Raw genomic sequence first — 22,177 nt, 5'->3', positions numbered from 1 at the left:
CTTAAAAAAGTCACACGGCGACACGCTCAACCATCCTAAATAGTAACGGAAATTCAGCTAGCTGGTGTCTTTTCGCAGATAAAACCAAGAGAAAAATCACACGTGAGGTCGCTACACTCTCTGTCTTCATAATCTCTGAACCGAAATGATCTTTTAAATCGGGGGGAATAGAAGAAGGACATTGACAAAAAATAATTGTTAACTGGCACAAGCAAACCAATTATATTGCTTTAAATTATACCAAGATTGCTGAGTGCCAGAAAGAAGGAGAACAATTTTTTTATGCAGCCTTATCTCAACACTAAAATTAAAATTATGGCAGTTTGTCTCCGATAATTTCGTTAGACAAATATGAGCTGACTCTCAACATCAGCCGGGCGTTTTACTAAATTCTCAGCAACCTCTACTCAGTGATCCAAATAAAGTTTGACTTGTCCGTTGAAGTAGTACGATATTTTTCTCCATAACTTCGCCTGTTTTCCAAATTAATTCTTGTTTTTGTTGCTCACGTTTTCAGAATTGTTGCATTATTAAAGGCCAGAATCAACGAATTTAACCATAATTTGTAACCGAAAAAAAAATTTTAGAACAAAATTGATACATTAAGCCTGTTTGATAGTTAAATTTGGTTAAAGACAACAGTCTGTCAAAATCCCTCCTACCACAGATCACCAGCAGACATAAACAGAAGGTTCTTCGTAAGGTTGACAATAACAGCTTGGAGCTGAAGGCCATCCAGAACGTAAAATCGTTTCTCACTTTTTTTGATAAGTACCTCCCAACACCTTCTCAGGAAACGTTAAATATGTTAAATAATCTAGCACGTTTGTTAATTTTGCAAATTTACATGTCAGCGACAGGGATTGAGGGCATAATGACGTGAAGGATTGTGTTGAATTTTTAATAAGGTAAGCTGCATTTTTTGTCACCTGTCACTTTCACTATCATTTGTGACCTATTTTTTAACTTTCTTTCTTTCTTTTCAGCCCTTCCCTATTTCTCATCTTCTCCTTTTCTGATTATACTAATAATAACACAATGTATTATGAAATATTATTAATGTTATTATCATTATTATTATTTTCATTACCCCCTACTATTAATAAATCACTCCAAACACCCTCTCGAGTTATGGTAACTCTCACGCAATGCCGACGTCGATTGTATAGAAAGCATTTTTAATTTGGGTATTTTTTTTTTTTTAATTTTTCGTATTGAGATCTTTAGTCTTCTCGATACTCGTCCATACCATATAGAAAAAAATTCTCACAACCGCATTTGGAGATGCAATATTTTTGTTTAAATCTGGAGATTTCCAGTCCTTTTGAACCAGGTTTTGTTCTCTTTATCCGGATAAAATCAATTAAATTGCGCTACAAAAGAACACTGAAAATGGAAGAATTATGAATGACATCCGAAACAGACGTTTTTTGCCTCTATTCTAATTTTTTTTTTTTTTTTCGTTTTTGAATACCGCCTTATGCATGTAAGCAGCTGTATTTAACCACATGGAAGCAAGACTGATGTTTCAAACTTGGGGCAGAACTAAATGCTTCAAACTCGTACGACAATCGAGAAATCCACTTTTTCGGTAAACGGGGAACAGCGATATCAGCCGAATTTTTCTTTTTTTCTTCGTGATTATGCGTTACTGAATTAGTTCGTGTGATATGGCAAACTTGAGTTTAAGTGTCATCAATAATGACTCCAAGAAAACTTTTGATTTAACAGACGAACCCTGCTTCACTTTTACGAACAATCGCGTTTTGAAGGTGTTCATGGTCCTTGCCTACGTTCTCGTGATAGGCACTTCCATCGTAGGTAACACTTTACTGGCGTTCATCTACTTCAAAAGCAAAACAATGAAGACCGCGATCAACTGCTGCATCATGAACATGGTGCTCGCAGATCTTCTTATCACTTTAGTCTACATGCCAAGAATGATCGCTCGTATTCTCGTCAGCCTTCAATGGCTGGTCGAGGGAACGCTAGGACTTGTTCTTTGTATATTTGTATCAATGTCGCAAGAAATCTCAATATGCGTATCAATCCTGACAGTTGTTCTTATCGCCTTTGAGAGGTTCTTTGCGGTGACGTTTCCCTTACGAGTTGTTATCTCGAAGAAGCTCTCCACCCTCTTACTGTGCGGCACTTGGCTGGTGTCGCTAGCGGCGCGATCCCCGATGTTCTACGGCGTCAAAACGATTCGGTTTCAGTCTGGCGAGCTGGGCTGTTTTTGGATTAGCTCTCTCAGCTTCCAAACGGAGCGATCAAGAAAGTCGTATCACAAGTCTATGCTAGTTGCATTCTATGGTCTGCCTCTACTCATCATAATAACATTATACACTGTGATTGTGGTCTCCTTAAGGCGTCGCCATGGCCTGATTGACAATGTCACAAGGGATTGCGTATCAGCCTCGACCAGAAAAGTGAATAATATGATCCTGGCCGTGATAACAGCTTTCCTTCTATGCTGGATGCTGTATTTCCTCGTTATACCATTACAGGAGTTTTGGGATGTGGTTATTCCATGTGAGGTTCTCTTCTTGCGGTTTTTTCTTGGTCACTTGAACAGTGCATGCAACCCAATTATCTGTCTTACGTTGAGTGAGAATTATCGAAAAGCTTTTCAAATGATACGCCAAAAACTGAAACTTGAAAAGCCATGGATTATCATGCTTGCAAGTGCATCGTCAAAAAGAGATCGCTCAAGATCTAACATCGAGTTAAACAGTGTGAGAGCCTTGGAAAGTTAGGAAAGCTAAGTACACCATATCGTTTATGGGAATACCTCATTCGAGTTGAACTTCCACAGGACGGAAACTACCTTTAGTCATGGCTAGGAGATCAAGATGACGGAGCAGTAGAGTTTAGTTTTTTTTTTTTTTTTTTTCTCTTTCCCTATTTTGTTGGGATGGGTCTATTCGTGAATATTTTTGCCTTACGATTTCATAAAAACACAGACACAAAAATAGCGGGGCTAACAATTATTCATTTGAACCAACAAAGCTGTTTGATAGATAATTCCTAAAACGGCAAGGAGATTGTATCAAAGCAATTTTTAAAAATCTGTCAAGGATTTCTCGTTTTTGTCTTGTTTGTTCCCAAGTGGTGTTTAGTGACTTCATTTTCGTGAAACATTTCCTTGAAACAAGAATGATTCACCATGAAGTTGTGAAGTATGTAAATAGACTACCGGCTGTTTTTTTTTTTTTTTTTTTTTTCTTTCTCCTTGACGGGATCAGGGTGGGCAAAGAAGGAAAATGTTTAACTTAATAAAAACCACCAGAGAATTTAAGAGGGAGCACAATCCATTTCTCACTTCTTTTGACTTAATGGAGAATCGGACATACAACCAACCGATGATGTGGAACTTTAAATAACAAAACGTCATACTGATTACATTCTGATTTTTCTTTTTATCTCTTTCCTCTTGGATGTAGGTTATAGGTGGCAAGTTTTCATATACCTCTTATGGATCCAACTTAACGAATATCAGGATTAGTTTTGAGTATCTAATTTTGTGGGAACGGTTCCAGGGCCTGTTTCTCGAAAGTCGAGGCAACTTGACCGGCGGGCCGGGCCGAAGACATGTTTTAAAATCATAGGATAGGAAAGCTGATTCTAGCACCCATTCCTTTTTATTTCTTTAGCTGATAGATTCATTGTATCATTTTCAAAACTTTTGAAATCCTCATCTTGAATGAACACAGAACTGCTTTACGGGGCTGTTAAGTTACCGGGACTTTCGAGAAACGGGCCCCCGGTTTGAAACATTAAGAACTCAAATATGGAAAGAGTGACCATTAGCTGTTTGAGCGTCAACCTCAAAGAGATTCATCATCAATCGGATCTAAACGCGTATTTTTGGCTTGTCAATTTCTCCTTTTACACCACATTATGACAATGCATAAAAGGGTAAAGGTTTCATACCAGGAAACTTAACTACCTGACGAGGGAATTCCGCGTTAAATTGCACACGAAAGGAGTGCGATATCGGTTTTCAAGTGCAATTTAACGTTGAATTCACAAGTCAGACAATAGATTTTCCCTGAATCGCATAATTGAAGAAAAATAAAAAAAGGGACACATTAATAACATTGTTTGTTTTTATCCTACGCGCGAAACGCGAGATGCGAAACAATATCACTTTGCCTCGTTTTCAACTCGCAATTCCATGCTAAATACCTCGCTTCGTCAACCAATTTTATTCGAGATTTTATTCAATTATGCAATTTTAAACGTAGTTAGAGGAAGACGAATTACTGCGGGAAAGTACAGTTACAAACGAATCATGTCGCTATAGTACCTTTTTTCATAAATTCAAAGTGGCAAGTAGAGTTTCCGGTCGACAAATTGCCTAACAGCGATTAATCTAAAAGTGGATATTTATCTGAAACGCAAATTCAGCTGCATTAGCGACGCGTCGGTTTTTCAATCAGAGAAATGAGAAACTTGCGTAGAAGAAAGGTTTCTAACCTCCATTACCAAACATATTCCAAATTTGGAATAGACACTAAGTCAAAAAGTGATAGATAAAAAAATTACGGATGAGGAAAACTTGAGCAAATCATGTCTCCTAACGAAGTTCGTTTCCACAGATAATGTTTTCTTTTCAAGCACGCATCTGTGAATTGACTGAGTTTTTTGTAATCCATATATGCATTGCAAGGATTGCTAAACAGTGTTTGACAGTTTGTGATTCTTTTGATTGTTTTCTAAGAATTCTCAGCCATTTTACAATATTTAGACAAAGTATCTGACAAGCTACCCTTTGTTCAGGTTTTGTGCACTTAGGCTGCAGGTGTGACAATTTTGAAAAAATACTCCAGTTTTTTTTATCCCCAAATTAACAAAAAAAAAACTGTTCAGGTATCCCTGCAGTGCTGATTTTAGAAAGCCTATCGAGGCGATGGTGGCTGTAAGCTGTTGGGTTTATCAGTTCAGATTCACAGCCGTACTAAACTTTGGCATGATGTTAAATCGATCATACATTATCTTCAATTCATTATTCAGATATTCAGGTGCAAATTCATGTCAACATCAAACGAAACGTAGGCTACTTAAGCAAAAGAACTTGATAGGAAGAAAGGAATCCTACTTTTCAAAAAGGGAACAAAAACAAACACGAGACCGGGGCCACTATAAACATGAACCTGACATCTTCCACTTATTAAAGCCTTTTTTGCTGTACCTCGAAAGCATCTTTAAGAACTTTCTACTCTTTTTCCCTCAAAGAAATAAACACGGACTTTGATTCATTTGGCGTTACAAATTGCAGATTAATTTCAATGACGCCTTCTTTGCACTTTTGTCAAGAACCTATCTTCAGTTGAGCACGTGGAGAGCTATTTTAAGAAAGCTGAAGACTCCTCTTGAACTGGACTTTGAGTGCGAAGAGAACTTCCATCAAATGAGGATAAAGTTCAAGGATGAGCCAAAGATATAAGCGGAACCATCGTTCTCCCAAGCAGGGAGTCGAAGGAATTGCTCTTTTCAGGATGAAAGGCTCCATTCAGTCCCCGCTCCTCGGCGTGACACCAAAACCATTTTCGTATTTTATCCGATGGATTGTATTTGCTGTCGACCAAAGGCCTTTGTTTTGAAAATCAGTTGCTATAATCCACACTTTGCAGAACTGTAGGAACAAAAGGTGAGTTTGCATCTTACCAACAAGTTAACGAGATAAATTTACGAATTTTACTCCTGCAAAAGATGCGCTTGAGAATTTCCTTTTGACGTGCATATGATTCAAATTCTGAAGAAAAAAAAAAAAAAAAAAGAAAATACTGACCAATATAACAAAATCAAAATAAAGATCTTCCACCCTCTCCCGCTTTTTTTCCGTGTTCTCGATAAGATTTTTTTGTTCTAAAAAATCAGTTCATTTGTTTTATACAGTTTCAAACTTCATATATACGAATGTATCTAAATTATTTCTTTTTTTTATAATTCTTTTTAGAAGTGGTCTGGAAACGGCCGAATATAAAAATTTCAACAATTCACTCTTATCATGTTTGAAAATATTAGCAATAATTCCACAAAGTTGGCCCACGAAAAAGTGATAACTGTGTGCTTCAAGTCTGACGAAGCAATTATCAAAGCTGGCCGTGTGCTGGCTTACACAATTATTTCATTACTCTCGCTGTGTGGAAACTCTCTCGTTATTGGGGTCCTGTGGCAAGACCGAAAGATGCGCAAACCAGTTACTTATCTTATAGCCAATATGGCCGTTGCAGACTTGGCTATAACTATAGTATACATGCCAAGGATGATATCAGCGGTGATACGAAGCTATGATTGGTTAGTAGGAGGGACCATGGGTCTCGTCTTGTGCAAAACAGTTCCCACAATTCACCTGGTATCAGTGAAAGTAACAATCCTAACTCTGGTATTCCTCAGCGTGGAGAGGCTTTTAGCAGTGTCGCCGTTTGCAGGCAACAAGTTAACAGTCCACAGAGTCAAGGTGATTCTTATTGCAGTTTGGTTGGTGTCTTTTATGGTTCACACGCCAAACGTCATTGCGCTGAAACTCGCACCTGGTCAGGGGGGAGCACTGATTTGCCGGGCATATCTAAACAAGTTATTTGGAAGCTCAAAAGGTAGAAAAATCTATGACAACGTCTTGGCAGCCATATTTTACGCGGCTCCTCTGTTTCTAATAGTCGTTCTTTACATGCTGGCTGCAATTAAGTTGAGGAATAGGAGAATTGCAAGGAGCAATGCAAGCACAAACGGACACGAAGCCTCCAAAGATAAGGTGAACGCAAACGTTTTTAAAATGTTGTTAGCTGTTACACTCGCATTTATATCATGTTGGCTCAGTTATTTTGTCATGCGCAAAGCAATTATCGGAGTTTCAATATCGTGCAATGTTCAATTTGTCAGGTACTTCTTGGCTCATACCAACAGTGCTGTGACACCATGCCTGTACATAACATTCAGCCAAAAATACCGCAGTAGTTTCAAAAGCATCATGAATAAATTTAGATGCCGTGTTCCGAGTCGAGTGCGTAGTGGAACAACACTGTCACTGCTCTCTCAGTCGGCAACAAGTTTTAGTTCGTTGGGTGTTTTTCCACGAGGTATCAATCTCGTAAGTCTCAGAGTCAACAATAATGAGAATGGGACGACAGTCTAGTCTTGAGTTCTGGGAATGGGCTGAACTTTGAAACGAGGACGTTTTAGTTCATCAGCGTATAAGCGAGTCAACTATAAGTAGGGCTGATGAAACAATCAGGTATAAGTTTCGAAGCATTTTAGCGTCATTCACGCTTAATCTACTACCTCAAAGTAAGGGAAATCACGTAACTATACGAGAACTTTTAAGTAATTTTAAAAATTCTACGTGATTAAGCTGTAGGAGCTCTATAATTAATTTAACAAACACAAACGCGATCAGAAAACGCTACTTTGAAGGATACCACACATTCGAATCTAAAAAAAGAATTTGGCAGAAAACAAATAGATGCGGAGCAAAATTACAATTTACTCGAACATGCCGGTATCTTAAGATCAAAAAGGGGGTTTATCACAGAGGTGAAGGGGGTAGTGGAAACCCATAATTGAGTCAAAAATATTCTTCTAAACTGTTTCCCGGAGTTATTAAATAAATGTCTATGGTTGATAATCAGACAGTTATGACAATGAAAAGTAATACAGGCATTTAGATACAAGTATGAGTGCAAATTGATGAGAGTCAAGGTATGAGTGTAAATTGATGAGAGTCAAGTATGAGTGTAAATTGTTGAGAGTCAAAGTTATTGTTGAATTCAAAATTGTAACTCTACAGAAATTTATATGAGAACTGAGGGAAAAGGCTCGTAAGGGAGGGGCTTATTAGAAACTTGAAGCTACAGACAGGGGGCTTACTGATAACAGAGACTTATTTGAAGTTGGTCACTGAAGTGTTTACAGTTCACGTGTAAGTAGAAAATTAAAGCAACTAGTATGAGTGAAATATAGAAAGTTGATAAAAACATGCATATCGTTGGCAGGCTATTGTTACCAAAGTTGATATGAAGACAGACAGAAATACTGGGGAGAGACAGGCCCACCAACCTACTGACAGGCTGACTAACTGACTTACTGACCAACTCGCTGGCAGCCAGTAAAGGTAAAGTCTGTTTACGAGCCTAGTGGTCCATTAGGCCGGTGCTTAACTCTGGTTTCTGTAGCATGAAGCGACTAGGAGTATTTCTACTCCCCCCTGGATGGAATGCAAGTCCATCATAGGGTTACCCCTAGCATTAAATTGCCGGTACCCATTTATACTGTGAAGAGAGGCACTGTGAGAGTAAAGTGTCTTGCCTAAGAACACAACACAATGTCCCGGCCCGGGCTCAAACCCAGACCACTCAATCCGGAGTCATGCGCACAAACCATGAGGCCACTGCACCTCCCGCTGGCCAGCCAACACACTAACTAACCAACTGAGTGAGTGACTGGGTGACAGACACACAGACATGCATACAAACAGATAGATGCACAAACTGCAGACCAGATAGTCACATGGCCCAAAGGAGGGGAATCTATATAATGTTCTGAGATATATGTAGGTCTAAAATAATTGAAATGACCATAAATATTTATTTAAATATTACATAGATTACAAAATCTGAAATACAACCAGTAATATTACTCATTACAAAAATTTACCTTAAAATAATATTATATCACTATACTGGTAAACAGTGCAATGTAGTTGTTATTACATTTATGTATTTAAGTTTTGGTCTTTTCTTTACATGTTGATTGGGTTCAAAATAAAAGATTTAAGTCTGTTTCTCTGAAACTTGCAGATAAAAACTAAAGGTGAAAACATTCCAGTTTTTTTTCTATGAGAAATTTATAGTAGTTTTAATGTGGTACAGTATCCTAAAATAAGATGTCTTAAAACATAGCCATTTTCACAGATGTTTCATCATATGAAAAATTTTGTTGACTCCTGGAGAACATAGTAAAAATTCTGTATTTATATACTTGTAGTTGGTATCTTGAAAAATCTTTGTTTTAATACCTAGAGCCTCTCAACTAGTTGCAGTGATCATTGCCTGAGCTGAAAACACTGAAACTGATATTAGTGTTGCTTGATTTAGAATCTACCATGGCCCATCATTTAGCTTTGACCCACTCTTTTCTCTTTACGTATTTGATATCTTTTCTTCCCTGCCTCAAAGCGTTTTGCCTCTTCCTCAGTGTGTAGTTCCAGAGAGGGAATAGTCTGGGGTCTTCTTTTTTCATCAAGAGACACAAATGTGAAGTATGCACTGCATGCTCTTATGCTGTCATCTGTGTGTCACAAGAACATACAAGTTAAACAAATTAGACATCGCATCAGATTTTAATAATATCCAAACTCTAAAGTTTGAAAATCCATCAAGCTGTCAATCATGCTATAAACTTCTCAGTAAACAAAGAGAACATTTAAGGAGTCAAAGGTATATGAAAAGATATTATATGAACAGAAGACAATGGCAAGATTTTGGGGACAGCACCAAACCAAGAAGGGGAGGCAGGGTATAATGTATTTAATCCATATTTAATGCATAGATTAATTGTCTAACAGATCAGAATGAGGTGAGTGACTTTTAGGTCAATACCTAAACCTCAGATTATGACTGATGACATATACCCTGAAGTAATAATGAGTGACTACCTGATATTCACCATTATGTTGAATGGCCTTTATGAGTTTATGATTGTGGTCTTACAAAAATCAACTGAAAAGTGTTCTAGATGATGAATTTAGCAGCAAGAAACTGCCATTACCTAGATGATAATCCTTGGCATGTACAACCACCTCTATCTCCATTGACTTAGCACTAGTAAATGTTGCTCGGCCAGTGATGTGTATAATATGACCAAGCTTGACAGGGGCATGGAAGTCAATGGCATCTAGAAAATAAACACAATTATGGTAAATTAAAAGTAGAAAAACAGTGAATATTACGATTACACTTGCCTGTGTCCCAGTTATTTAAGATCATGGCTTAACATGTTTAGGTCTGGCATGCAAGCAAGCTGTCTTAAGTTGTCATTATCAAACTTTGGAGCAGTAATAATAATAAAAATAGTAATAATAATAATAAGTATAGGTAATCGTATGGGGCCAAGTAAAATTAAGGATTAATATCACGCGTGTTTCCGGAAGTTGCTGAAATTTTCTGAGTTGCACAGCGACGAGGGCAATTTCCACAACTTCCGAAAACACAAGTGATATTAATCCTTAATTCTACAAGGAACCATGTGATTACTTGTTTTTAATATAAGGGGCAAAAGGTCTTCTTACTGATCTCGTGCAAAACGGGACGCCATTGTTACAAAACAAACAGAAATTTCTTTACCTTGGCAGCCATTGCTAAGCGATTTTCAGCCAATCATTTTCAAGTAATTTTGCCCAGGGCAATTACAAAAATTAAGAAAAAAAATGCCCTCTGTCTTGACCAATCACAATTCAGTAATTTTGCCCCTTATATGATAATAATAATAAGAAGAAGAAGAAGAAAAAGAGGAAGAAGAACATTATTTAAAGAGGGTACCTAGCTTCTATGAAAAATCCTATATTTAATATATTAAATAATTATATAAGAATATGGATGTAGAGAAAATAAAATTTAGTACCTCATGAAGTCTTATACTGCTGCATGCTAAAATTACAGCAACGCAAGCATTATCAATTCTCTTACAGTTGTCCAAAAAGATTTAGATTTAGAATGTAAAAAAAAAAGTCTTTTGCATAAACAGTATTCCCACCAGGCTAAGTAAACTCACCAATAGATGCAGTGACCACATTAGTTTTGCAGTGTCTAAATGCCACAATTCCTGCCACCTCATCCATCATTTTCATAGTCACTCCTCCAAGAACAAACCCAGCCTTTGTACATTCTGATGGTTGTACTGAGTGGATTAATGATGATTCCGAATTTAACACGCTATAACGTGAAACGTTCTTTCCAGCTGGGTGAACTGACGGTGAAATCAGATAATTGCTTGGGGGATTCTGTGAAGATAAAATTCACTTTTAAGTATACAGGCAGGAAAATCAGACATTCAGAAAAAATGTAAAAACACAGGTTTCCTCGCACAGTCCAACTAAATTAATTAGGCCAACCATTAATAACCACAGAAGTGTTGACATAAATGGATGCCACCGAACAGGTGATAGTATACACAAACTTATCGGCAAGAAAGTGTTATCTTCATTCAACGCCAAATTATCTCAAGGGGAATTGCATATCAGCTCTTGAGTGTAAAGGTTAAATCACGATCCATCTCTCTACAGCTTTACATATACCTCTTGAAAATGCTCCTCCTTGTCAAGCCTGGCTCTCTTCTGTAGCTCGTATCGCTCTTTGCCTTCTTCCTCTTCCTCTTTGCTACAATATTCCAAAGCGGGAACCTCAGGAATAATTCGAACATCTGATCCCATCACGATTGGAACATACCAAAGAGAAGCGCGATTAGTCAATCGACGACTTCCGGTTAAAACATTCTCAGCCCAGACACTGGCTTTAACTTCTAAAGATCTCTTCGATGCGTAGCCCAACTGGACGTGAACCTGTGCGACTTCACCGATGAACATCGGTTGTATAAAGTCTGTTCTTTCAACACGCGCCAAGGCAGCCAGAACGGGCTCTTCTTTGGATCGATTCCTGTTGCAATGCCTTGTTGCTATTATAAACCCTCCTTCCTCGATCAATTTCAGGATCGTGCCTCCATGAACATTGCCTGCTAAGTTGGCATCATCAGGATGCATAAGACGACAAACCTCTATCGATCCACGAGAAATGGAATCTTCAACTTCCATTGATGACTCAGCTCGGGCTATTTTAGCCGCCATATTAGTGTTTTTTTTCTGTCTATCCTCGGTCAGCGGCTACGCCGTTTGTTCACGCGTGGTCGAAAATACGGAAGTCAAAATGGCGGCAGAGGAAGAAGATGAAGATATTTGGGACAGTTGGGAAGATATGGCAGATTCAGGGGTAAATAATTTGTAGATAATGTTTATTTTCATCACTTTTATGACTCATATAAGTTTCTGCGCAATCCAATCTCCCTTTTTCGATTTTTTTTCTCGGAAATTGTACTAACGAACTGCAAGGTAGTTTTCATATCTGCCAATAATTGACCCCTGGATTCCAGGAATGGCTTTGTTTTTCAAACGCTCTCGTTCTAGTAGTGATGTACCTTTGGAGAAACAGATTCTACCCATGATTCCACTTTTAATTAATTTATTTGTCAATTTTACAACTGATACCGTTTGCAGGAATTAGAAAGACGAATGGAAGAACGTGAGAAACAGATTCGAGAAAAGGATCAGAAAGCTTCAAATACAACCATAAAGTAAGAACAATCACAATAAAAAAAAATTTCCTGAAAAAATCTTAACTCGGTATTTTTGTGGATAAAAATTGAAATATATTGAAACATCCTCTTTCTGCCGTACTGTAATCATGATAAAATTAAATACCGTAATATTTTACTTTCAATTTTTACTCTAAATTAGACTCAACTGTTGATAAGTGTTTTCTGGGAAAACGCCTTATAAAACGTCATCATTATTAAAACCATGTCTTTATGGTATCCATTGCCAAACAGCCTTGTGAATGTTTAACATGTATCAAGTTAGGAAGATCACACCTACACCTATTGTTACTTGCATCGAATGAAGATGTTCGTGTAGAGCTAGCTACACATCTTTATTATTTTAATTTTGTAATCGCTACGGCGGCCAATTTACCATTTCAACTTTGTTGATATATCCAAATTATTTCATTATTTTATGTTTGTTTTTTTAACATTTCACCTAGAATTATTATTTTATTTTTTTTTTTAACCATACCTCAAGACTTTTTGGGTAGGTTATTTACAGGAAGTCTAATCCAAACTGTGGTTTTATTGAAGCTGTGGGCCTCAGTCTTTCTTAATGAAATGGTTGATGAAACTAAATAAATGTCCCTCCACTGTTAGTTTAAGGCCCTCTTGATACTGCTCACAAATAGAAATGTTCAGATGAAAGGTTCAGCTAGATTGATGATAGTTTAGAAAGCGGTTTTGATAAACAACAGCTAAATCAGACTTCTGTGTTGGGACTTTTGTTGGACATTAGTGGAATGAACTGAAAGTAAAATTAATAGTGCCTGTTATTCTTCATGCGTGTCACTTTTTTAGGATACAAGAAACTAAGACAGGTTCTTCAATTCTAATGCAGGAAGATACAAACCGAACACTCTACAAACCACAGGTATAAATTTTTTTTTAATAAACCATGCATTTGATATGGCATCCAGTTGCTTTATAGCCATGGTTGTTTTGCACCCAGTTGATTTGTAAATTTGAAATACCTCATGTGGGAGTTAGTGATCAGTTGTCAATTATTGTGTACAACAAGTTAGAAGAGTCAAGTAAGTAAGATACAAACTGTTGTGTATACTTGTGACCTTCAAAAAAAATAGTTAAATTATTGCATATCCCTTAGTGTTTTTAAGTTAGCAGATTCAGAACTTCATGTATCTCTCCATTTTCATGTTGTAGTTAAGGATTTTAAAACGACCAGATTCTGGAGGATCGAATCATTTAAAAGGTCAGGAATCCTCCAAGGAGAAGCCTGCTCATAAAACCTTAGCAGAAAGACAAGCACAATATGCAGAAGCCAGGTGAGGATTTAAAAAAAAAAAAAAAAAATTTGCGTAAACAAGCAATAATTGTAAAGTCTGTTCAGCTTTTTACCAACCTTTTTATCCTTAATAGTATGCAATGTTAACTTTGTATTATACTTAAACATATTGATTAGCCGTTTAGCTCCCTTGAGTGTGACCAGGAGGGAATTTTCTTTACTGTATCAATACAACAATATCAGGCAATGTTAACTTTGTATTATACTTAAACATATTGATTAGCCGTTTAGCTCCCTTGAGTGTGACCAGGAGGGAATTTTCTTTACTGTATCAATACAACAGTATCAGGCAGACAAGTGATGAGAATAAAGACAAATATCAATTAGGTAATTATTAAGTGATTCACTGACACATTCTCCAAACTAACATCAGGAGAATTATATGGCAAACAGTAAGAAGAATTATTAATAAGATCGTGGGAGTGAAAAAGTTAAAGGTACACAATGTAGTTTTATAACAAAATTAATATTGTTAAAACAGTTTGTTTCTTTTCTCTATACATGGAGTTTGACTGCAATTAAACAAATCACACAAATGGCTCATGCACTGATCATGCAGTTTGCTTTGTAGGCTTACTTGAGATTGTTATAAACTTTTGTACTTAATTTACACTTGTATGGTCCACATACATGTACATATTAAATGAAATGCAATGTAGATACCCAGCTGCATGTGCTTGCTTCAAGACATATGAACTTTGTGGTTGTGTGGTTTCTGTATTGTTTCCTATTAATGATTTTATTAGTAAGTCAACTATGCTTTTTAATATTGTTATTATTCGTTATCCTTTCATTTTATTAGGGCACGGATATTAGGATCAGCATCAGATGAAAACAATGAATCAGAGTAAGTTACACCTGTAAATCACCCATACCATGTCTTTCACATAATTTATATACATGTACAAGTCATGTATATACCAGAGGTGTAGCTATGGTTACCCAGGGTACCTACCTTACTATTGTGTTGTCATCCATGCTCTGATTTATTAAAAAATAACTTTTTTCTGTAGATTCCTTCAATCCTTTCTTTTTACCACCCAAGTTATTTAGTCACAGGCATCCCAGCCCCCTTAGCTACAAGCCTGTGCATAATGCAACATTGATAAACTTTTTTTCTTTGTCTTTTTTTTAAATACTGCTCCTGTCACAAGATCTTATCTGTGGTTATTTCTTCCAGCAGAAAACACACATGTCCTCACTCTGCAAATAGCTTAATATGTAAATGTTATTGTTTTAACTAAACAGAAAAGATGTCAGACCACAAGTATTGCAAGTGGAACAGAAACTGCCAGATAATGTCATTCGTTTGCCAAGGTAGAGTAGAACATTTTAGTACAATATTGTAAAATTTAAAACTGTAGTGTATTGTAGGAAAGATTAGTACAGAAGATAACATTGGACACACCCTTGCAAATAGTCTCTGCTTTTGGTTTCATGCAGCAATGTGTTCTCCCCTCCATTAGTTGAGAACCTTTTTGCAACTTGATACACAAGTTAAAAGCCAGTGTTTTGGTATTTTACTCACGTGACCTGATTAAGTCTAGTCATGGGATTTTGTTTCCTCAAGTTTCCTCAATTCACAGACACTGTGGCTACCATTCTATAAATCTACAGTGCACTCCACTCATTTGGAAACAAAGTTACCCTTGGGTGGAAAACTTAAACGTGATGGCTAAAGGCATTATCTTTTCACTCATTGACACAGAAATACTGGTGTGCATCTGTGTCCTAACAGACCAAAGGATCAGAGTGATGTAGTTGTCTTCATACTTAATGCTTCATGTACATATAACTCATGAATTTGTGCCCCCCTGCCCCACCCCTCACCTTTGACTGCCCTATAGGTACATGTAATTACACGACTGTATCAAGTGCAGTGTATGTTACTGGTGATGACTAAACCAACGGTCCATATGACAAACATGTACAGGCGTTAGATTTTAGTTTGCAGTTGAATGTGTGCTAAAAATACAATAATAAAAAAGCAATCAAACAAATAAGGCCCAAAACCTCACAAAAGTAAAAACAAAAACAGGCTGACTGTAAAGGGCTTCCTAAAACCGAAACTAGATCAATCCCTATTATTAATTAAAAGGTTATCGAGCCATGGTCAAAGTGTTATTGTTATTGTTGTTGTTATTATTATTGTTGTTGTTATTATTATTATTATCATTATTATTATTATTATTATTATTACCCCTTTCCTGTGATTATCGTTAAATTAATGATTTCGTGGGAGTAAGACGCGTTGGACGCGCGTGCGATGCGCGTGTAATGCCTTTTGTTTTCGTTTCAATGTGAAGTAAAACGAGAGCATGATAACGTAGTACGATATTGATCGATTTATCATAGAAACTGCCAGTGAGATTTTTGTGGTGTCTGTTATTGGTAAATATCGATAGCTTTGACTTCCTCACTTCATGAAACATTTGGAATGGGACTTAATCTACCGTGAGTGGTTGTAAATGTTTTACCATGTGTACTTTTATTTTTTAGGGGTCCAGCTGAAAACGGTTCTAAAGGTTTTGAACTCGCAAGGTGAATTTAAACACACGATACATAAACTGACCTGTGAAAACATGGTATTTTTATCTAATTTCATCGAAAGCAAAGAACATAGATCAGGTGTGGAGCGTAAACAATAGCCTGGGGATGTGTAGTACTCATTTTTCACTGGATGAAGTTTCAGGGATTACTTTTGTCCAACTACCGGTTAGTCATGGGAGTGTGTTTTGTGAATAACTCTGTCAGGCTCTCGAGTAGCCACTTGTGGTCTGCTGCACCTTTTTTAAAACACAGACAATGTCGAATGAGCTTCACCTGGCGAATCATATGAATCCTTACCCGACTGGACTCTTCTTTTGCGACATTTCGAGAAATACTTCAACAACGCAAAAGTGAGTTGTATTTCGTCCAGTTAAGTACTTCCCACTTCTCTTGCACAGCTATGGTATGACAACGTGCAGTATCAAGAATTCACTCAGCGAATCTAACGAATCTTCTGTCACCTACGGCACTTCTCTCCGGTAACTTTGATTGAAAAATGGTAGAATTCGTTCATGAGTCGAGCGTTCACTTCACGCTTATACAGAATTCCATTCTGAGTTTATTTTGGTTTAGAGACCAATCATTCTTCAAAGTCACGGGCTGTAATGTAGGAATGTGATAGCCCAAACTTGGTTAAGAGTTCATTCGCTGGACGAAGACTCAATGTGTGTCTTAACCTAAGTGTTAGAGCCACCGTGTACCGAATTTACAGTCACTCTTAACTTGGGAAAGCAATTTTAGGATGAAAGCATCGCTTTTTTGTTATTTTAAGAACAGGTTACTAGATAACAGCAAATAAAGTGTAATCCGGCTCAAAGAGCAGGATGGAAGGGATCCCCAGTTAAAGGAATGAGACGATAGTATTCCCTGGTTGATGGCACTGACTTTTATTCCTAAGAAAATCTTAGGCAGTCATGAGTAACCGAATCACCGCCGTTGTCAGAAAGCGTGATAAATTCTGAATATGACGAGAGTTGTTTAAAGTTTGCATCTTTTACCCGACAATTGTTTAGTGAACCCTTTCTTTACATCTTTACATCAGTATGCAAATTCTCATTACTGTTTTCCATAATTATATTCCTTATGATACTTACAAAGAAAATGTGTCTAAATAACACGAGCTTCTTGAGTTTGCGATCATTTCCTTTATTCTCATCACCTCAATGTTTGATTCAGGGGTAGCACTGTTGGGAGAAATCAGATGTTTATCAGTCCAAGGGGTTAAAGACTCGGAGTTAGGGAGGCCTCAATGTCATTGAGCTAAGTGCACATTAATTCGCTTCTTTCCAGGGAAAATGACGCGCGTTTCGCAGAAGGATTTGAACAGGCGTCCCGTTTGATCTCTATTTCATCACGTGAAAGGTTGGGCCGGGCTATTCTAGTCTAATCTCCGTTTGATGACGTGATCCTATTGGCCACTCCAGTCTATCTCCCCTTGATCACTTGATAGTATAAGCCATTTTAGGCGAATCTCCCTCTAATCACGTGATACTATGTGCTAATACAGTCTAATCTCTGTTTGATCACTGTTTATACTCTCCACGTTGTTCTCTATTCATTTTCAAAGGGCTGACAGGGAGAATTTGCTTATCAATCAAGTTCTGTGGTTGGCAATCATTTAAGTGTTAAAAAATACTGTTAAAGGAAAATTTATGCGTTCTAGTTTCGGATTATTTTTTTAGAATTTTTACTGACGTGTAGCTCGAGTCTTATTTTCAGTTCAAGTTTTACTTTGCGGGTTTCAATCTAGTGCTTGTATAGCCTGCAATGCAGGCGTCCTATCGTTTATTTAACCGGCCATGTTTAATTTGGTGTCAGAGTCGACGGTAGGGGAGAGGGGAGCGGGAAAGGGTGGGGGGGGGGGGGGAGCGGGAAAGGGCGAGAAGAATCCCGAAGATGCTTCCATCATTTGATCGTAATATATACTTCGAAGGGGAAAAACGACAACTACGCTCGAAGGTTTCTCCGTCATATAATTTCCAAAGCCAGTCGGCAACAAGGTCTGTAGATCCTCTCCAGAAACCAGTGTAGAAATTGCTTTTTATTTTTTTGTTCCAATCTCAATGCGCGATATATACCAAATTCTTGAGAGCGAAATCGAAGCTAAGAACTGCACCATCAATAAAGTTTTTTTCTTTTTGCAGCAAGTGTGAAGTGTCCACGTGACACATTTGGCTTGTCATTGACAAATACAGCAAAACCGCACCAATCAGAAATTCCGTTCGTGGCCGAACGGAGTTTTGCAAAGTAACAATGAGTTCGGGCAGGCGTAATATTCACTCCACCACCCAAGCCCCTCTCCTTCTTTTTGACTGTCGCTCACCCCTTAGTACAAATTTCTTTCTCTCCCCCCAGCCTTCGGCTGATATAAAAATCAAAGATGGCAGCCATATTTCGCTAAGAAAATACAGAGCACTCGATCGCCCAAATTACGCCTGCTTTGCCGGCTAGAGCTTGTATTTTGTTCGTTCTTTGACTTGACCGGCTGAGCTGTAAAGAATGATGAAAAAATGGGTTCTTTACAAATTGTTCTATTGTGCAAATTATAGCCGAAATGTTGTAGTGTTGCAATTTATTACAAAAATTTGAAGTTAGGTATTTTCGTGGGTTTCGAGACATTTCCTCATAAACTTTTCATGTATAATTATTTCCCACATATTCATGTTCATTCGAATTCTTTCGTTTTTGCGATGTTCTAAAAACAGAAAAGCCGCAGTAGTTTTTGGAAATAGATTTTGCGTTGTTACTTTGTCCTCATTGTACAGCTGCCTGTCGGTACTTTCGTTGTTCAATTCCAGTGAAATTTTTTAGGCAAACATAAGTGTTAATGGTCTTTCTGGCAAAATTTGTTCTCATGGTAATTGGCAGCTCGTAATTTCAATTTCCTTTCATACGATCAAACTAAACACCAACCTTACATAGATAAGCAGTTTCACTTAATTTTATAAGTTGCTCTTATAATTACGATAGGTATATTTCCAGTATCAAAGCTGAGAATTCTCACCTAAGTTTCCCATTTTTAATGGCCTGGAGTTTATTGAATCTGCTTTCTCAATTTTCACATATGGATATCGAAATAGAAATCAAATAATTGAAGAAACCTTTTCGCTATTTTGTATTCTTATTCAAATATTGTCAATTTAGAGAACAACAGAACCTCACACCAGTTCATACTTTGTAAATGTTTTTCGATAACGAAGTTGAGTACCTTAGAGGTCATGTCAGTTGTTGGCCTGCCCTAGAATAAAAGTTACTGTGAAACAAAACGCAGTCTCGTCCCTGACATGCGTAAAAGCCCGCTTGAAGTGGCCCCCGTGTACCAGGAAATCTTGACAAGTTTCCGTTCCTGCTACCGAGTCGCCTTTTCCAAGCTAGTTTCTCCCATTATTGTTATGCCTTCCGTGAGAGTTCAGTTTGTGCGCGAAAACTCTATCGTCACAATACGCTTAAATAACACTTTGTAAGGCTTATAGCATTGTTTCATCTTAATTTGCGCATCACCCTTATTATTCTAATTGCTTTAAAATATCTGTGAAGGGGAGGGTAACGAATGAGAGATGTGCTTTAGCGAAAGTAACACTTCTATTAAAAGGGGATGTAAAGACTCGTGAAACATCTTCCGATATCGAACAGGAAGCGTCAAAAGCATAGATCAATAGCCTCCACACAATTCCTTTTCTTTTGAATGGTTTCATAAATCCTTGATCGCTGCTTGTCTTTCTAGACAAAAAAACTCTTGCACTAAGCATGACCTTAATTACGACTAGCTGTCCAAGAAGGCTAATGAAAGTATTGTTAACATTAAGCTGGCCTTCCTTTTTTGTTTTACGTCTCCAATGATATGTCTTGTTTTGGAAAACTAAACGCATAAATATTTCGTCGATTTTTGGTGGCAACCATCATACAAAGGTCACTTCCTAGAAGCCCTAAGGAACCGGTAAAGAATAAAATTCGTCTCGTCAACTGAATTAGTAGAAGGAAAGTAAAAGTCGCAGCAACGGCGATGACCCACGAATTAGAATGGCCGATCTTCAAACACGAAGTGAAGCTTTGACCATTGTGGAGTCCGGCTTAATGATTGCACTTAATATTTTGTCTCTCATAGGCAACATCATGGTGTGTATAGCCGTGTACAGGAATACAAGACTCCGTACTAGCACTAATATTTACATCGTTGGACTGGCTATCAGCGATCTTTTGAGCGCCATTTTCATCATGCCGTTTGCGGCGGGAGTACTCATTTCAGGAAGATGGCCCTTTGGCGAGAAGTTTTGCGGATAAACGCCGCTATCGGCACGTTTGCCGTGTACGTTTCACCTGTGACGATGTGTTTGACAGAGCAGTCAACAGATACATGAAAATGTGCGAGTCAGATGTTGAGTATAAACGTTTCTTCTCGCCAGCAAGGTCCCGCCTTGTGCTGGCCTCAGCGTGGGGCTTGGTTACCTGTTACATCCTGGTTCCTCACTTGGCTGGTCTACAAGGCTCACACTTTGTGCCTGGATATGCCTGGTGCTTCACCCGACATCTGAGTACATCTAGAAAAGTAGTTCACTATTTGATCGTTCTTAGCTTGTTTCTCCTCCTTCCTCTGGCGGTGACAATTTTCAGCTACAGAAAAGTTTCCAGAAAGATCCAGGAACACAACATCAATTTAGCGATGGTCCATCAAAGTCAAAGACGAATAGTCAATGTCAGCCCACATGAAATCCGAATAAGCAGGTCATTATTCGTCATGGTATTTGCGTTCATGTTGTGCTGGATTCCCGCTTGGGTCATTGCTGTCTTGACACGCTTTTTCGGAGACAAAATTCCTCGCAATGCTCAGCTGTTGACTTCTTTCTCCTTCAATTTGTCCAACACCATTAATCCTTTCATATATGCTGGAATGAATCCGTTGTTTAGGAAAGAGTTTAAAAGTATCCAGCGCTGGGATTTTTTCAACAGAATTCGTAGTGAATCAGAGTCGTACAATGCGAACAATCAACAGGGATCGAGTAAAAAATCTATCCCCCTTGCTCAAAGTACCCCACAGCAAAACATTGAAAATTACCCAACGTCAGGGTAATCCTGGACGCAATCACGAACAGAGAGGTACTTACTCGTTATCTCAACTGAAAATCTGATTGTAGTGAACGGAACATCATGACAGGTTTAGTTGTCGGGAGAAAGCAAACTAAAGCAAGTCCACAGATTCAGTAATAAAAAGAAGCGAGATAGAGGTACAAATTTCAAGTAGCTTCAATCACGTCAGATAACAGAATGATCGCTGATATAACCGACACGGCCTTCCTCTTGAAAGGAGAAAATGGTTAACTGCCAAGCCAAGGAAGTTGTTGTGAAGCTGGAGGAGTTTTTTTACCGAGGTGAGACAGAGGGACCGTCATTTTAAAGGAAGCAGACGGAAGTATTTCCATTACCAAGAACAGGGAGTTTGCTAACAGCCACTGACCACCGAAGATGAAGAACTGTTGTGGTCCAAAGGGCTCCTTGGCAGCCAGTCACCGTGCGTGGTCCCTAAAAGTGATCCGGAAATGTGGTTTCTTTTTACTTAGTGTTTTGAATTACGAGGAAAATCACGACACGTTTCTGTAAGGTTTTTCATTAAATAAAGACGGTGTCGAGTACGTCACGTACAAGGAAAACCCCTTTTGATTGTATTTCATTCCATAGTAATGACCAAAACATGCCTCACCGACTTGTCATATTTTAGAGAAATTTTAAATATCATTCGCGGTTTTCGCCCCAAATACCCTAAAGACCATGCTATTTCCTATACTAACTAGATACCCACAGTACTTTACCCGAGAATTTCCAATACGCTAGATTTCAGCGCTGTAGACTTTGCGTTATGGTTTACTTTACAACCCCTAGATCCTTCAATCATGATTCCCTATTTATAGACAAGCATCCCATCGCAAAAGAGAGCAAATAATCTTTAGGTATCAC

The 22,177-nt window shown here is 37.9% G+C and overlaps 3 protein-coding genes and 1 pseudogene across 3 annotated transcripts; 3 read left to right on the top strand and 1 right to left on the bottom strand.

The window, feature by feature from the left end:
• Window positions 1-5,685: 5,685 nt before the first annotated feature.
• On the top strand, window positions 5,686-7,657 carry LOC111344211 (orexin receptor type 2-like). Its single transcript, XM_022951422.2, has one exon. The coding sequence runs from the start codon at window positions 6,014-6,016 to the stop codon at window positions 7,139-7,141; it is 1,128 nt and encodes a 375-aa protein (XP_022807157.2). The 5' UTR covers window positions 5,686-6,013; the 3' UTR covers window positions 7,142-7,657.
• A 912-nt stretch (window positions 7,658-8,569) lies between these two features.
• Window positions 8,570-11,872, bottom strand: LOC111344207 (cytosolic acyl coenzyme A thioester hydrolase). The gene is made up of 4 exons (XM_088730418.1): window positions 11,297-11,872; window positions 10,774-11,002; window positions 9,772-9,897; window positions 8,570-9,291 (listed from the first exon to the last, which is right to left on the bottom strand). The coding sequence occupies exons 1-4, from the start codon at window positions 11,840-11,842 to the stop codon at window positions 9,119-9,121; spliced, it is 1,074 nt and encodes a 357-aa protein (XP_088586544.1). The 5' UTR covers window positions 11,843-11,872; the 3' UTR covers window positions 8,570-9,118.
• Window positions 11,873-17,078, top strand: LOC111344208 (SUZ RNA-binding domain-containing). Its single transcript, XM_022951419.2, has 7 exons — window positions 11,873-11,984; window positions 12,269-12,345; window positions 13,174-13,246; window positions 13,537-13,658; window positions 14,481-14,525; window positions 14,927-14,995; window positions 16,178-17,078. The coding sequence occupies exons 1-7, from the start codon at window positions 11,922-11,924 to the stop codon at window positions 16,221-16,223; spliced, it is 495 nt and encodes a 164-aa protein (XP_022807154.2). The 5' UTR covers window positions 11,873-11,921; the 3' UTR covers window positions 16,224-17,078.
• A 425-nt stretch (window positions 17,079-17,503) lies between these two features.
• Window positions 17,504-21,873, top strand: LOC148725460 (beta-1 adrenergic receptor-like; annotated as a pseudogene).
• Window positions 21,874-22,177: the final 304 nt, after the last annotated feature.

The sequence above is a fragment of the Stylophora pistillata genome, chromosome 8 (genome assembly GCF_964205215.1).
Source record: "Stylophora pistillata chromosome 8, jaStyPist1.2, whole genome shotgun sequence".
NCBI classification, from domain to species: Eukaryota; Metazoa; Cnidaria; class Anthozoa; order Scleractinia; family Pocilloporidae; genus Stylophora; species Stylophora pistillata.
The sequence above is the reverse complement of the archived record's forward strand: the minus strand, read 5'-3'. Positions and strand labels throughout refer to the sequence as shown.